Source organism: Gymnoscopelus braueri, assembly GCF_963280865.1.
Source record: "Gymnoscopelus braueri genome assembly, chromosome: 17".
Lineage (NCBI taxonomy): Eukaryota > Metazoa > Chordata > Actinopteri > Myctophiformes > Myctophidae > Gymnoscopelus > Gymnoscopelus braueri.
The window spans coordinates 29,760,210-29,775,602 of NC_137617.1; the positions used below are offsets into that span (position 1 = coordinate 29,760,210).

Sequence of the window (15,393 nt, forward strand, 5' to 3'; positions counted from 1 at the left end):
GGGGGGGGTCTACCCAGGTAGAGTGGTGGGTGGGGGTGGGTTAGAGGATAGAAGGTTTGGCCTTGTGCTTGCTTCACCTTTATAGGAGCAAAGGGCAGACAAGGTGAAAGTGCAAAGCACCCATCACTCCCTCTCACATACACAACAGTCTACCTTGGTCTCTCACTCTCTCCCAACCATACACACAAAAGCTCACTCAAATAACAATAAACCTTTATTATTTACTAAAGACCTGAAAAAGACAGTCAGTTTCAGTTTTACTCTGGACTATCAAACACACACAGACCCACTCTCTTGCAGGCTAGCCTCCTATGGATGGTTCCGGCAGAACCATCCATAGAAAAACATTACAGGAAGCGGTTAAAAGTATAAATATAGATAAATGAGAATATTAAAGACAAGACAAGAGGGATAAATGTGTAAAGATAATATAAATTACAAAAAGTTGCCAACAGTAGCTACGATTTCAAATCAGGTTGTTGAAATGCATTTTTGTACACACCAATTACTCAAATCACAACTCCCAACTCTTGCACACACACACACCTCTGTCCTATGTGAGATTTTGTCTGTCAACACTGCGCTCTCTCGTCTCGTCACTGGCCAGTTACAACCTTTACCTTTAGCTGGCTCCTCTATCAGGAATCACCATCTCATTACAGAGTAGCCAGCTGGACATAGCCAGGGGCCAGCTCACACACTGCACAGCTACTCTCTCACACACAAGCTAAAGGCCAGCTCACACATACACCTGCTAAAGGCCATTTCACACTGCTGGATACCACAGGCTGCAAGGTGTGTGAATGGAGATAGAGTGTGTGTATATCAGGTTTCGCTGATGCATAAGTGACTTTAGGATTGTACACACACACACACACACACACACACACACACACACACACACACACACACACACACACACACACACACACACACACACACACACACACACACACACACACACACACACACACACAAGAAATTAAACAACTGAGGACAATTTCTAATCAGTCCTCCCATTAGAAACCCATTATCTTTAGGGATTTGAGGTCATTGTGGTGTTTATTCAATTAGAGACATGGGTGCAGTAGGATATGTGACAGGGTGTCATGGGCCGTCAGGGCTATGTCATATCCTAGGCGGGGGGTTCATATAAGCTGCTGTCCTTTAGCAAAGTGAGTCAGAATGGTAATCTAGGAGCTGTCAAATAGCTATTTATGAGTGGGTGTAGGGATCGTTCAGCCCATAGACGAAGAGGGCGGAGGAGGTGGGCAGTGGGGAGGGGGATGACCGTGTCATAAGTCATCTGCTGACAGCTGACGAACAGGAGAAGAATCTCAAGGAGGATACTGTATCTGTTCACCGTCAGTAGTTTACCCTTGGGTTCCGCTGATTCAAACAATGGCGGTTTTCTCAAACGGTAAAATTCAAAGTCGTGCGTGTCGTAATATTGATTTAGGGATTCGGGCACTAGATGAGCACTCCATCGACTCCTGTTTATTTCATCTGGTTCCAGAAGATCTGATTGACTGATTGGTTTTGGCAGCTCATACTAATCCCCTCCAACGCTCTCTTGTCAACCCGGTCCTGTCCAAACCTAAAAGCGTGCTGAAACACAAGCTTCCAGGAATAGGTGGCAGCATGCTTCACTTGTGGGTGTTTTGTTGTGGGTGACTTGTGTCTGCAAACCTGCCAGTTAGAATAACAACAACAACCGTTAAAATGCCCAAGAGCAAGGCACTTGACATCCCATCAACTCCAATGGCCGGCAGTTGAAGCCTGCACTAACCAGCTTCCAGGTGTGTGTTACTGTACTGGTTTGAAGCAGGACATTGCTGCATTCAAGCTCTGTCAACTTTTCCTGTATAAATAAAATAACTGTGTTTGAATCCGGCTCAGATCCTATTGCATAGTGTCACCTCGACACCTCCTCTCTCTAGTGCTGTATCTCTCCACTGTACTCTCTGTATAAAGCATGAAATGTCCTTAAAACAGACAGAATCTAGCTCACCCATCTGTTCCACAATATCTGTAGGGAACACTCTGGAGGCAAAGGCTCGGCGGAAGATATCAGAGAATTCCCTGTCGAGGCCTCCGATTCCCATCCGCTCAAAGTTCCAGTCTGGGTTGATGATGGACTGACGAGATTCCCTGGTCTTAGCCTTCCCTGGGGGGAACACGAAAACAAAAACATTTAAAAAAGAGTTGGATGTCAATGTCAAGTCAATGTCAAACAGAACAATGAAACATGAATACATGCATTTATTTTCTGTTTTTCTGTTTTTCTTTTATGAGAAGAAACATTGTGCAATTACATATCAAACAGTTTCACGTTTAAACAAAACATGTTAGAAAACATGCATGTCAAGTGGACGTTATATATTTATGTACTGTATACTGCTATACTGGGACATGAAGAGAAGTGGAGGATTAGCTAAATGTAGTTGCATGCTGCCCCCTTGTGGTTTTATTATGAAAAAGACCCAGTCAGCAGAAGGAACTGTCAAAGCTGATATCAGCAGGGCTATGTTGTATCGCCTTGCACTGTAGAAACACTCTCCTTGCTTCGTTAAGCAGGTGTCAGGCCTAATGGGTTTACAACTGCACTCTATACCACGTTATTATCATTCCATGGAGGCGGCTCATCCTGTCATATCTAATGGGATCAGCTTTACACATACGCTAACGGAGGAAAGTTAGTTAGATTAGTCTGCAAATGTGAGTTCAAGTATTACAAACCACTTGGAAATGTGCTCAATTTAAATGTATTAATATTTTTGCACATGAATAACTCTCTAACCCAAGTCATTTCATCTCTTGATGTGTGAACATACAATCGTGACGTGCTGTGTTCGCCTGGACACTCACCAACCAGGTTTAGCGACGAGCTCTCAGCCTTCTCGAAAACCACCTGGCTGTTGCCCAGCAACAAACCAATTGCAATCTGAAACAGACAACAAACATGGATGAGAACAGGAAATTATAGTTTTTATTAAAGCTGCACTATGTAAATTAAATGTCCTCTTCTACCCCGGATTTGAACCCGGTTTCCTGTGCAAGTGCTGATTTTTTTTTTACCATTGAGCTAATAGAGCCTGCCTGCATGCTCAGAGGATTTTCTGTGTGCTTGTATGATTGTATTAAAGTAGTGCATCCGAAATGATATAGTGAAATTAATTAGCAAGGTAAGTCTTTTGAGCCCATTTCCTTGAGGACTGCTAATTACTTCCGTACTATAAATAGGCCTGACAATGTGAGTGTGTGTGTGTGTGTGTGTGTACATCATGGGAGGAGACTGGTCTCCTGGTACCTTATGTGTACAAGGTATGTGTGTATCATGGGAGGAGGAGAGTAGTCTCCTGGCACCTTGTGGTCACAAGGTGTATATGTACGTCATGGGAGGAGAGGAGTAGTCTCCTGGTACCTTGTTTTTCTTGCTGGAGGCATTCACTTCCTTGAGGATGTTGGGGTCAAGTGCCTCAATGTCCTTTATCACCAGGCCAAACAGCTTATCACAGAAACTAAACACAAACTACAATCAAACAGAACAAGTATAAACAACAAAATCATTAGGAGATAAAGAATAGCAAGGATTACATTAATCCATTTAAGAGCTACACAATGCACACAATCTGTAAATCTAGGATCATCCAAATTGAAGCATTTTAACACAGTATAACAAACAGCTTGATCTTGAAAAGAGGCTTTTGCAAGCCATTGAGATGTTTTAGTGGTAGACTTCCCCAGTAGTACCCAGTACCTGCTGGCCAGTGCTGAAGGCCTGGTTATTGAAGTGCTGTATGAATTCAGCGGCCATCATGTCGGAGTCATAGGGGTTGCTGTCTATGCTCTTCTTCTGCAGGAAGTCAACCTCCACCATCATGGTTCCCACACAATGTCTGGACTTGTCAAACTTGTAGTTTGTCACTGCAAAGTGGAAGAGGTAATGAATAGAGTTCTAGTTAGGCAACAGCAATCCTTCTCTACTTGGATCATTTCTGGACCTAAACTGGTGCTACGCCACCAGAAAAACAGCAACAACAAAACAAAGTATACTGAACTTGTTATCCATAGAAATTATTTTCCAGTGCCAGTTTCTAAGTTTACCATGATTCAGGAACTTCTGAGAAAACTTAAGTGAAGGAGTTTCAACATTTAACTTTACAGTGGTGCACATTACTTACATGAGGATAAACATGGTCAAACCCTTCCTGGTTCAACAGCGTATATACAATTTCAACAAAAGGTTTGTGTGCACGTCGCTGCATTACAATCTCAGTCTATAAAATGGCTTGCAAATCTCCTCATAATCTATCAAATCTCTGGTGTTTTTACTGTATGTTTTAATAGAATCCTATCGCACAGCTTGTACAATCTCATTAGTACATTTGGCAGGGCTTTCCAAAGAACTGATTGTCTCGTTAGCCTGTTGGTATAATTACTGTTCACTTCCACGATGTGACTCCAGGTGCTGAAATAATTTCAAACAACACTGATAACTAAATGAGTCTCTAATTGGGTTATGTAAACAAGTGGAGCTGGTGGTGGGGCTTTTCATGCCAGAGACAGAAGCATACTAAGTAGCGGGCTGCAGAGTTTGATTAGAGGAACTCTGGTAAACGCTGCTCCTCTAAAAGCCTGTCTTTCTTCATACACTGTGCTCCGTGTTCAGAGTCAGACAGCCAATGATTCAGTCTCAACGTCTATTATGTAAATGAGCCATTAATGTCTCACGGCAGTCTGGGGTTGTTTTATGTTCTGGCACTCATATGAAATGCTTAGAACAGCGCAAATGATAACTGAAACACCGATCTGTTAATCGGCATACATACGCGTTTAGCTGGATATTCAAATAAGAGGCATATTTCAGTCTTTATCAATGATGATTTAAGCTACCATGAAGACATATTCTGGATTGCATGTACATTTATCCCTTTGTCTTGACATTATATAATGGGGTGGTGGTGTGGGAGGGGGGGGGGGGCTAAGTGTTATATGAAAGAAAAGGCTTTCTCTTCCCCTGGCACCTGGCCAATCTTTAAGAAAGATGTGCAGTGTCACCAGGCAGTGGCATAATTATACCATTCGTCCCACTGCTGGATCAATCGTGTCCACTTCCCCCCCGCAACATTTAAGTAATGGCTAACACCCCCACATGAGTGTGTCATTAATAACCTGCAGGATAGCCAAACCTGTAGTCAACACTACAGAGAGAGAGATCACATCTAGCAACAGATATGCACAAGCCATCTGGATAACCGGTCGGTGGGGTACGGCTAATTCACCACTAATGTTCATTCCGTAAGTGAGATAAACCCTGTGGCTTTTGAAGTAGCATGCAGTTTGCCTGCATGACTTCTTCTACAAGTGATGAAGTCTGGGCTGTGTTATGTTTGCAGGCTAATGCTGGGTTGTACATGGCACAATTCTAGCCTGGAAACCAGACGAATTAGCTAGAGGGAAAAAAAAGAGACCTCTAAATGACACAGGTGAAGATGGGAGCAACAGAGAATAGAGGTGTCATTCTTCATTGAACACACGATTCAATTTAATTCTACAATGCATCACGATGCATCTACCTTTTCTAATCATCCACATCAGTTATCCACTTAAACCCTCTATTCTAGTATTCTTAATGTGCGTCTAATCACACTTTCAAACATAAATGTCATAACATTAAATTAAATTGTAATCCAAAATAAACTAGAAGAATGTGCTCCTCTGAGCTCAGGTAGGCCAGGTAGCTTATTGCGGGGCAACAAAATAAGAAGACCACAACATGGTGGAAAACTTGTCAGGTGGATATGGACCTTTGTCCCCCTCTAGTGACCATGCATATAAATAGAATGAGCGGACCCCCAAGAAATACACATTCATACCTCCATCACAAAATATCTAAATGTCCGATATCCAGGTATTCAAATATCCATGCTATGAACACAAACTTGCTCCAGCGCTCACAGCTGTGATTAATTCGATCAGATTACTGAGCGGGAGGGAGGGGAATCACCTCAGTTTGGTTGGCACTTGGCAGTAAAATTTGTATGAAAGTGTCCTATCAATAACGAACTTTTGGTGATGATAAGGAAAAAAGTTCTGACTTCAGATGGATTAATTTGGGGCATGTAGGCAGCTTTACATCACCCTGCCTTCCACTGAAAACAGTAGCTTGAGGGACAACAGATTCACGGTTCCATAGATGATTATCTCTTACCTTCAACCTCCTGACCAATGGAGAGGCCTGCCCATTTTCTCTGGAATACAAAACAACAAGCAATTGATTCAACCACACAGGCTCTTTCTCTTTGTATTGAGTTCTAGCTATGAATAGACATGGGCAACAGGGATGCTAATGCTATTTTTTGCCATCTGGTTACCCAGCAACAAGGTACTGGCAGGAACACAGCTAACGTATTTTACTAAATGACATCAACCAATAGAGTTTTTTCCACAAACACAGCAGTGTAACGTTCCTCTGTACCATGGTCTTATTTCACAACATATCTGATATGGCATGTTGAACACTTTACGGTTGGGCTAAATCGATATAATAAAATATGGTGATATGTCTGACTAAATACCTAAATACCGATAATGTGATTTATTTGAGAAATGATCATGTTATGTTTGACAGCCAAACAGGTTGTCAAATACATAAGTCATTTCTTGATCATTTCACACTAAGATAGAACAATCTACAGTATTAGGTAAAAGAAAAATTATCACTGTACTGTAATGCATCCTTTAAAGGAGTAGTTCACCCCAAAAATGACTTTTCTATCAATTACACAACCCATGAAGCCTTGAATTCATGGAGATCATTTTTTTTGGTTACTAAGCAAATAATTTGATAACTGGCGGAAAGATACTAATGTATCCGGTAGGAGACTCAAAGCAGACTCTTTCAGTCTCCTACCGGAGAGACCGCCGACCATCAAATTATTGACTTAGGAATGGGACAAAAACAAAATAATCTCCATGAATTCAATGCTTCATGGGGTGTGTAATTGATTGAAAATAAGTAATTTTTGGGGTGAACTGCCCCTTTAAGGCCAGGAAAAAACAACATTTAAGCTATATCATGATATTTCAATAAACAAAATCCCATCTTGTCTCATATCACAATATCAATATTATATCAACATATCGCCAAGTTCAACATTTTTTTTAAAGTACTTATAAATGGGGCACCACTTGTGCCTGGTAATTCAAATAATCAACTATTATTAACTGATTAATGTTACCGTATACAAGCTGTTGTAGAATAAGACCTTTGTGAGGAGGTTACTATAGTACCTGTGTGGCGCTGAGGCTGTCATGTTTTATAGACGGAGAAGCAACGGGCAGAGAGGAAAAAGGCCAAGAGGAAAAAGCAGTGACAGACAGATAGAGACAAACAGTAAGAGAAACGTGCATGCAGACAGGCTCTTACAGAAAACACAACCCAGGCAGTACAGAAAGTGTCAGTTCAAATATCCTTATCAAGGTTATAAACAGATACCATTATACTGTATGTGCTAAAACAGATGGGCTGTATACACAACAACAGGGTGTTTTTAACCTAAGTGTTCACAGTTAAAAACGAGGAACATAGATATATCACGTGTTATAGAATACTAAGAATAAGAATAAGAATAAGAATACTAACAATACTAACAATAAGACAAATCTATTGAGTCTGTTAGAGACCAGGAACAAACTCAGAACACAAATAACATACTGTAACACAGCCAAATCCTGAATGTCAATTCAACTCAAGAGTGTAAGAAATTGACCCTTACAGGTCCTAGTTAAATTAACTAGGACCACAGTATTAGTACTCCGCTATTGCCAATTCTAACACCTGAATATTGTCGAACATGTTTGTAATAGAACATAAACCGGTTTGCCAGCATGTTTTCCAGTGCATTAGTTCAAACAGATGCTATGAGATTTTTGGTTATTGGACAGTGTATGACATGGTACCTGGGGCAGGCTGAAGGCGATGGTTCCGGGGACGACACTGGCGTGCGTCTTCACAGTGAACACATACTTGTGGGTCACGTTGCGCACCGTTACATGTCTGCATTGATGGGGTTTCGAGAAAACGAGAGGAGTTGGACGTTTTTCGATTGAAAAACACAAACATGGCTAAAAACACAGGCATGCACACGTACACAAAGTCACAAACCCACGCTGAGCTGCACCTTTGAGCATGTGTCAAAACTACTGAAATGGTCAATTATGAAACCAATACATCTGACAACACAGAACACACACACTTCTTTTAAATGGCACTCACTGTTCAAACTGTGGATCCTTCTCACTCACAACGGCACAGTTGGTTAGTGACAGCTCGTCTGTCGGGCATCGCGCCGCTTGCATAGTCTGGAAAGAAATGGCAGTGAGAGAACAGTTAACCTTGACCTTGATTTCCACTAGGGGCCGACTGGAGCATGTATGTGGTTTGCATGTTCTCCCCATGTGCATATGGGGTTCCTCCCTCATCAAACAACATGTGTGTTAAGAACATACTGCACTACTCCTGCCAGGGTCCTTGACCAAGACACTGGCATTAGAGCTGGAGTTGGTCCTAAGGCTGACCCAGACCATCCTTAAACACGAATGTGTTGGGTGAATAAGAAATTATTCAGTGGTAGGGACCTTGAAAACCTCATTTTAAGCCACTCTGACCAATTTGCTGATTTAATCAGATTATTTGTTTTTGTTCCTAAATGCTTTATTAAGTATTGATGCACTGCAAAAGGTGATTAGTTGTCTTTTAGTATGCACAACCAGTACTTTATGAGTTCTGCTGATTAATATACTTTTTGCTGGAACGCACACTAGGTGATCACAACAGTACTAATAATAATACAAGTCAAGCATTTTTCAATGGGCAATATACTCGGTTAACCAAGCCAATTCTACCTCACTGCAAGAGCCAATGTTTCTTTCACATCCAACTGTAAGTACCCTTTCAAAAGTGTACAAGCCAAACAGTTCAACTGCAAAGCCTTTGACTCTGTGACTGAAGCTTAGTATGTTTGGAATTACAATAATTTCCTGCTGCAATAGCTTTTGCCTAATATTGGTGTCACTGGTGGGGAATTGAGAGGTACCAGGAAAAAGGGGTAGAGGTCAGACAGAAAGCAAAAGAAGGCAGGCAGTTAGAGAGACGGCATGAAAGAGGAGAAAGGCATCAAGAATCAATGTTCACCCAAATCCACACTGCACATTTCCAATGCTCTGAAGGATTAGATACATTGATTAACAATTGCTGGGAGTTTGAGACAAATTGAACAGAGTTGTGAAGGGGCACAAATAACTACTAAATAATACTCAACTTCTTTGCCAGCTGCAATTCTGTCAAAAGGTTACTAAAAAATTGTTGTACTAGACCAGTGCCTGTGTACTCGGAATGATTCAAGTCAGAAACGATTCAAACTGGGCATCACTTTGTCAGACCCATTTTGGGATGCTGCATTAAAAACTATTAACTCAGCCTCTTCTTGTGCGAGACTATGTCTCATCCAATTCAAAGTACTTCATAGGATACATTATAGCAAAGCTAGATTATCGAGAATATACCCAGATCTCTCTGATGCCTGTGACATATGCTCTCAGGCACCAGCCGATCTGACTCATATGTTTTGGTCATGCCCAAGCCTGACGGAATACTGGAGATCTTTCTTTGATATTATTTCCGAAATATTAGCACTGAATGTGTATCCATCACCTTACATTTCTATCTTTGGTGTCCCAGAAGAGGGGACCCGAATGAACACCAGACAAAAGAATATAGTTTCATTTGCTTCTTTAATTGCTCGTCGTCGAATCCTCCTCCTATGGAAAAACCACTTACCTCCTTCAAACGCATCCTCATTTTTGAAACTTGAAAATTTGCTGTCCGCGGCTCGGTTGAAAACTTTTATAAACACTGGCAGCCTCTCATCTCTCACTTTGATGCACTACAGAACATTCCACTTGATTAGATGGACCATCCGAAATTTGGGGGTGTGGACTGTGAGGTACTTGCAACACATGAGGCGCACGCACCATTCGAGGATGAGTCAATATGCTGTTTTCACTCTTTCCCTTTATTTCTCTTTCTTTCCTCTGTTCTTAATGCTTTTTCTTCTAGTTTTCTCTTCTCTTTTCTTTTAGTTTTAAGGGGTGGACAGGTGGGTGGGAAGGTAGGGGGGGGGTACTAGGAAGCAGGGGGATAGCCGAAGGGGACGTTTAAAAAAAATAGAAAACCCACAAGAAAGCACTGACCTTGAAACCGCTGGTAAACCTACCGGTAAATGTAACTATGCGATGTCATGTACTATGTATTCACATATATAGTCATGTGATGTATCATTGCAAAATTGTGGAATAAAACTTCAATTTAAAAAAAGAAACGATTCAAGTTGGGAATGCATACCCCACCCAATTATGCAATAGCAATACCCATTGTACTTGTTGTCAAGAGTAGTACCCGTTGAACCCATTCTCAGAGTACCCAGTGAGGTACCCACTACCCACCTGTGTACCTATGTAATCTTTTTCAGAACCAGCATAGCAGACCTGACCATGCCCACGTTCACCACTGAAATGGGAAAACGCTCATTTAGATTTGGAGGAGCAGTTAACTGGAACTCGCTACCCCTGACTATAAAGAGCCCCAGCAGCCATCTCAAGATAAGGGTCAAAGCATGGCTATTAGAAAACGTTGCCGAATAGTAGGGTCACTTATGTCAGTAATGCGATTATATGTATTTATGCTGTAGGTAGTGTAGCTTTTGATTGTTTTATTTATTACTGTACTGTCTACCTGTATGTATTTTGTTGCAGTGTTGTTTGTCTCAGACCAAGGACCACAATGAAAATAAGTCGCAAGACCTTTCTGTGTCTGTATCCTTGACGTTTCTACAATGAACATGATGTAACATGTGTTTTTCTCCTGTATAACGTCTAATAAAATCAAATCAAATCAAATTGACAAAATATGGACACACACACACACACATCAGTATCACCTGACTAGTGGCTACTATTTCCTGTAAATTGTGACAGATTACAGTACTTGCCTACAGAGCTGAACAGTATGGAAGTGAGAGGTAACTGTGGCGATTCAGTAAGCAGCTCTGCGCTGCAGTCTGCAGGGACACCATTAGCCTCCTCTGTGGGCAGGCACTGGGAATTATTGAATTTTTCAAGGTCGCAAGCCTCTCTTACTGCTTAGATTTACTGAAAATTTTTCTTTTGTGTTTTTGCATTTTGAGATCTTATAACCTCATTCATTCATGTGGTGGAGTTCCCTTTGCATCCTCCCTCTCCACTTACCATTGGCCCTGTGAGGTTTGAGCCTGCTGTACAATCACTAAGCGAAAGTTCATGTCACTGAATGAAGATCTTCACTGGGCTGAATTATTGATTTTTGCCAAATTGCCAAAGGCGCTATTAGCTAATTGCTAAGAATAAGTACAAAACCCCTACAGCTGCTGTTTTGAGGTGAGAAGCATCATTATAATGTGAGCTAAATAAATGTCTGTCCAAAGCTATTCTTCAACCCATCTAGCACACTACCACCAATGTGATTGTGCGTGTGTGTTCACTGTCAACTGTTAAGCTGAGAGCTTAATTGTGGGCTGAGGTAGTTTCCAGAGAGTTCTTGATCTTAAATATCAAAAAGGCAAGACTTGTTATCATGCTTGTGCTAGGACAGCATCTTTTCAAACATGAAATGTTCTACTACAAGCACTAGTTTCACCACCAAACCAAAAAGAGGTCTGTCTCATTATTATGGGAAAATACCCAGGTAAATTAATTATTTCTTAAAGGAAAAAAAAAGTCTAATAATTCTAATAAAGCAAACCCAAAGAGAGTCACTTGTTAGGCAATATAGGACAAATATCAAAGCTATACCACCAATGGTTTAAATATTGACAGTATCCAGGGCAAGACTGGGCACCCCAACTGATCTCTGCTGTTGTGTCTCACAGATACTTGGAATGACAACGTCAGAGCCTGAGAGGCAGTTTTTATAATAAATGGAAATGAGAAATATGGCCGGTAGCAATATGGAGAAAATAAACAAAATGTTTGGCAATAACATAACGCCATCAGGAGTTACACACACACACTCAATCTCTATTCTCAGTTTAAAGTGTAATAAAACAAGCCTGCTTTAGAATGCTGTTTCAAGTGGTAGTTATATAATGGACATTCCTTGAATTCTCCCCAACATAATCAGCTCAAATGCTCTAAACGTATAGTCCACAAACACTCCTCATAGTCCTCATGATGGCATGGTACACTATGATGACAATATTGCCTGTGATGAGTCTGGTTTGGTCAAGCATAATTTAATGAATCTTTGTTTTTATTAACGCTCACACATGCTTTGTTTACATTGTGATGATGGTCAACTGACTGTTGTTCTGATCTATTCCTTGCTTGTCAAAACACCGGGTTTAATTTGGGACTACAATTTCATTTCATTTATCAGAGTCGGTGTGATAGATTTTGAGAGAAAGGTGTTTGCGTTTCCAGAACTTCCTTGCATTTGGCATAGAAGGAAACCAACAACTAGACAACATTATTATTATGGCCATAACATTTAAGTCATAAGACAGACAGACAGCCCATCCGTCTTCCGGGCTTTATATATGACGTATATATGACTGCTGACTGCCACACAGGCTGTGTGCTGCTATCTGTGAAAGAGACTGTGGGGAAACAAAACTACCAGTTCCTTCAAACGTTACGTTGTGTTGTGTATCCACCAGAGTGGGTGTGTGCAGTTAAAAGTACTCTTCGGAAAACGTATTTTTTGGTTAAAATAAACTCACCCGGCCGGCCATCTTGGTAATGTTGTTCAACCCACTGGATATATTCAAGAACAATTCGGCATAAACGTTACGCTACAGAGGCTACATTCACCACCACAGTATAGCTGAGTGCTCAACTCCGATGGTACGGTGTGTGTACACGGGGAGGGGCGGGATCGACGTACATGACGTAATCACGCACGCACTGCGTGGAAAGAGAAACCATAGATATTAGAAACCTAGATACCTCATTGGCCTCTGCAGTTCATTGGGGCGACTTGTATCGCAATACACACGGCTCTTCCGCCCTGCACGGCTGCACCTGCCACTCAAAGTGACTACTGGCCAATCACAGCGCTCACAGCGCGTTGACTACTGGCCAATCACAGTGCGTCTTTTCCGGGACTTGTCATGCAATGGTTCTCAACCAGTGGTCCGGGAACCACCAGTGGTCCTTGAGGGGGTTCCAGGTGGTACCCAGCTAAATGATGGAGAGTTGATAACCAAATGGACCCTTATATAGATCTTTAAATCTTGAGTATAACATTTCACACTGTCAAGAAGAGTCAAATTGTTAAACATCTACATTACTTACTAAACAAGTACACAATTAGAGAACGTAAATAATTGTTATTTTGACAACATCTAATCGAATGATAACATTCTAAGTTTTGGGTGTGAGAGGCTAAAGCTTATCAAACGGTGGTCCGTGACTCAAATGCTGAATAAATAATGGACCTTGTCACCTTGATATGAAAAAGGTTGAAAACCACTGTTCTAATGCATTTACGTCCATTGAAGCAGACGGTCTCTCCACAATTAAAATCATCACAACTCCCTGAATTTTCAACCTATTTTCAAGCGGTAAAGTTTGTCACAAATGCGAGACATGGAGTTATGGATCCAGTAGGCGTAGGCCTATATTTGGTTACATCTAAATTGCATATTTTCATACCAAAATACTTTCAAGTAACAGTAATAGTCACAAAATATTTTTGTCTCCATTCACTGACAGACTACATGAAATATGCTGGCCACATTGCAGAATTGCCTTTATCTAACATCCTTCATGTTAGCTATTCAGGTCAGAACAGAGCTATCAACTTTGAAAGACTGAAATAATTGTTCATTTGAGAATTTTCTCTTCCAAAAACAGCAACTATAAATGAAAAGTCTGTGTTCCATATTTTAATGGCACTGAAAGTATAACATATAACACAAATACTCCAAGACAGCCAAAAGAATATCATTCCAAAGTCACAGAGCAGAATATCATAATGGCAATAAAGATAAAATAATACCAGAAGCATATCATTTTCTAGCCATGGTTCACGTGACGCTTGTATACGGGCTAATCATTTTCCACACGAAGCGACCATGTCTTATTTGAATTTCACAAATAGAGTGAGTTTGCCAAGTTCCAACTAACTAGATGCTGCGCACAGCTGCTGCCTCTTAAAGGGTTAAAAGCTGGGTTACAAAATGACCCGCCCCCACCTGCCTCTGATTGGCCTACCGAACTTCCGCGTGTGTGACGCACACGGCAGCCCTGCGGAGGCAGGAAGCGCGCCCGAGATACAGACGCTTCAGAGCCGAATGAGGCGTCTACCTTTATATGTCTATGAGAGAAACTCTCCCAATGCGATGTGGGCACTTTTTGCGTAGAAGAGTGAGAGTGGCAGGATATCCTAGTAGGAGGGTCCTCCTGCTGAGCTGCTAGAACAGCATTTCTAGCGGTAGTTGACAATATAAGTACTCAACACCAGTACTTGAGTCAAAGTATAGATACTTATATGTCATCATGATTTGTGTGCATGGGGTTCTCATCTTAATCAAGCTGCGTGCTTAATGAGAGTTCCAGTTTAGTAGACCTTGTATTGTGAATTTGTACTTCCATGTACTGTGATGTACTATTCTCATGTCTTACTAAATAAACTACATCAATCAATCAAAACTCCTGGTCAAATATTATTCAACAACTACAAGTGAAAGTTGTTTCAATAATAATTGGACTTGAGTTAAAGCACTGGAGTACTTGCAGTACATGCTTTTAAAAATGCTAAAAAGACAATTATCAAATATTTTCCAGAAATGTTCAACAAATATCAATAACAGTGAAAATGAATATAGCAGATCTACAGATGCGCTGTGAGCTTGTATATCTGCTATTTGAAATAGCGCTTAAAAGGTTAATTCATAATGTACGTATATGTATAATGGAGTGAAAAGCAGCCTATTATGTCTTTGAAATGTAGTGGAGTGAAAGTCATAATCCTAAAATAGGCAGTAAAGGTAGAGATTTCTAGAACCTACTGTACCCTAACCTTAAAACCATTAATCGTACCTAAATCCTAACCCTCCCTGACAGAACCCAGTAGTGGGATATCCTACCATAAATTATATTGCTGTGTTAATTTGAATTATAATACATAATTTGATGTTTGATGTGTTGTTTAACACCAGGTTGCCAATTTTTTTCCCCATCGCATTAGGCTTTTGAGTTCAAATTCTGACATCACAGTGCACGCACTAGCTGAGTTTTAATATTTAATTATTTAACTTGAAAGTTGTCTGAAATCATTTAAAAATCAATTGC

At 40.8% G+C, this 15,393-nt stretch overlaps 1 protein-coding gene across 1 annotated transcript in view; it reads right to left on the reverse strand.

Moving 5' to 3' along the window:
* Positions 1 to 13,008, reverse strand: part of LOC308105479 (vesicle-fusing ATPase-like) — a 32,680-nt gene extending 19,672 nt beyond the window's left edge. The window contains exons 1-8 of the mRNA XM_080456220.1: positions 12,819 to 13,008; positions 8,282 to 8,367; positions 7,966 to 8,062; positions 6,215 to 6,254; positions 3,761 to 3,927; positions 3,425 to 3,532; positions 2,869 to 2,944; positions 2,012 to 2,167 (exon numbers count right to left, since the gene is read on the reverse strand). Coding sequence (XP_080312346.1) covers positions 2,012 to 2,167; positions 2,869 to 2,944; positions 3,425 to 3,532; positions 3,761 to 3,927; positions 6,215 to 6,254; positions 7,966 to 8,062; positions 8,282 to 8,367; positions 12,819 to 12,830 — 742 coding nt within the window. The 5' untranslated portion in view covers positions 12,831 to 13,008. The remainder of the gene's footprint in view (positions 1 to 2,011; positions 2,168 to 2,868; positions 2,945 to 3,424; positions 3,533 to 3,760; positions 3,928 to 6,214; positions 6,255 to 7,965; positions 8,063 to 8,281; positions 8,368 to 12,818) is intronic.
* Positions 13,009 to 15,393: the final 2,385 nt, after the last annotated feature.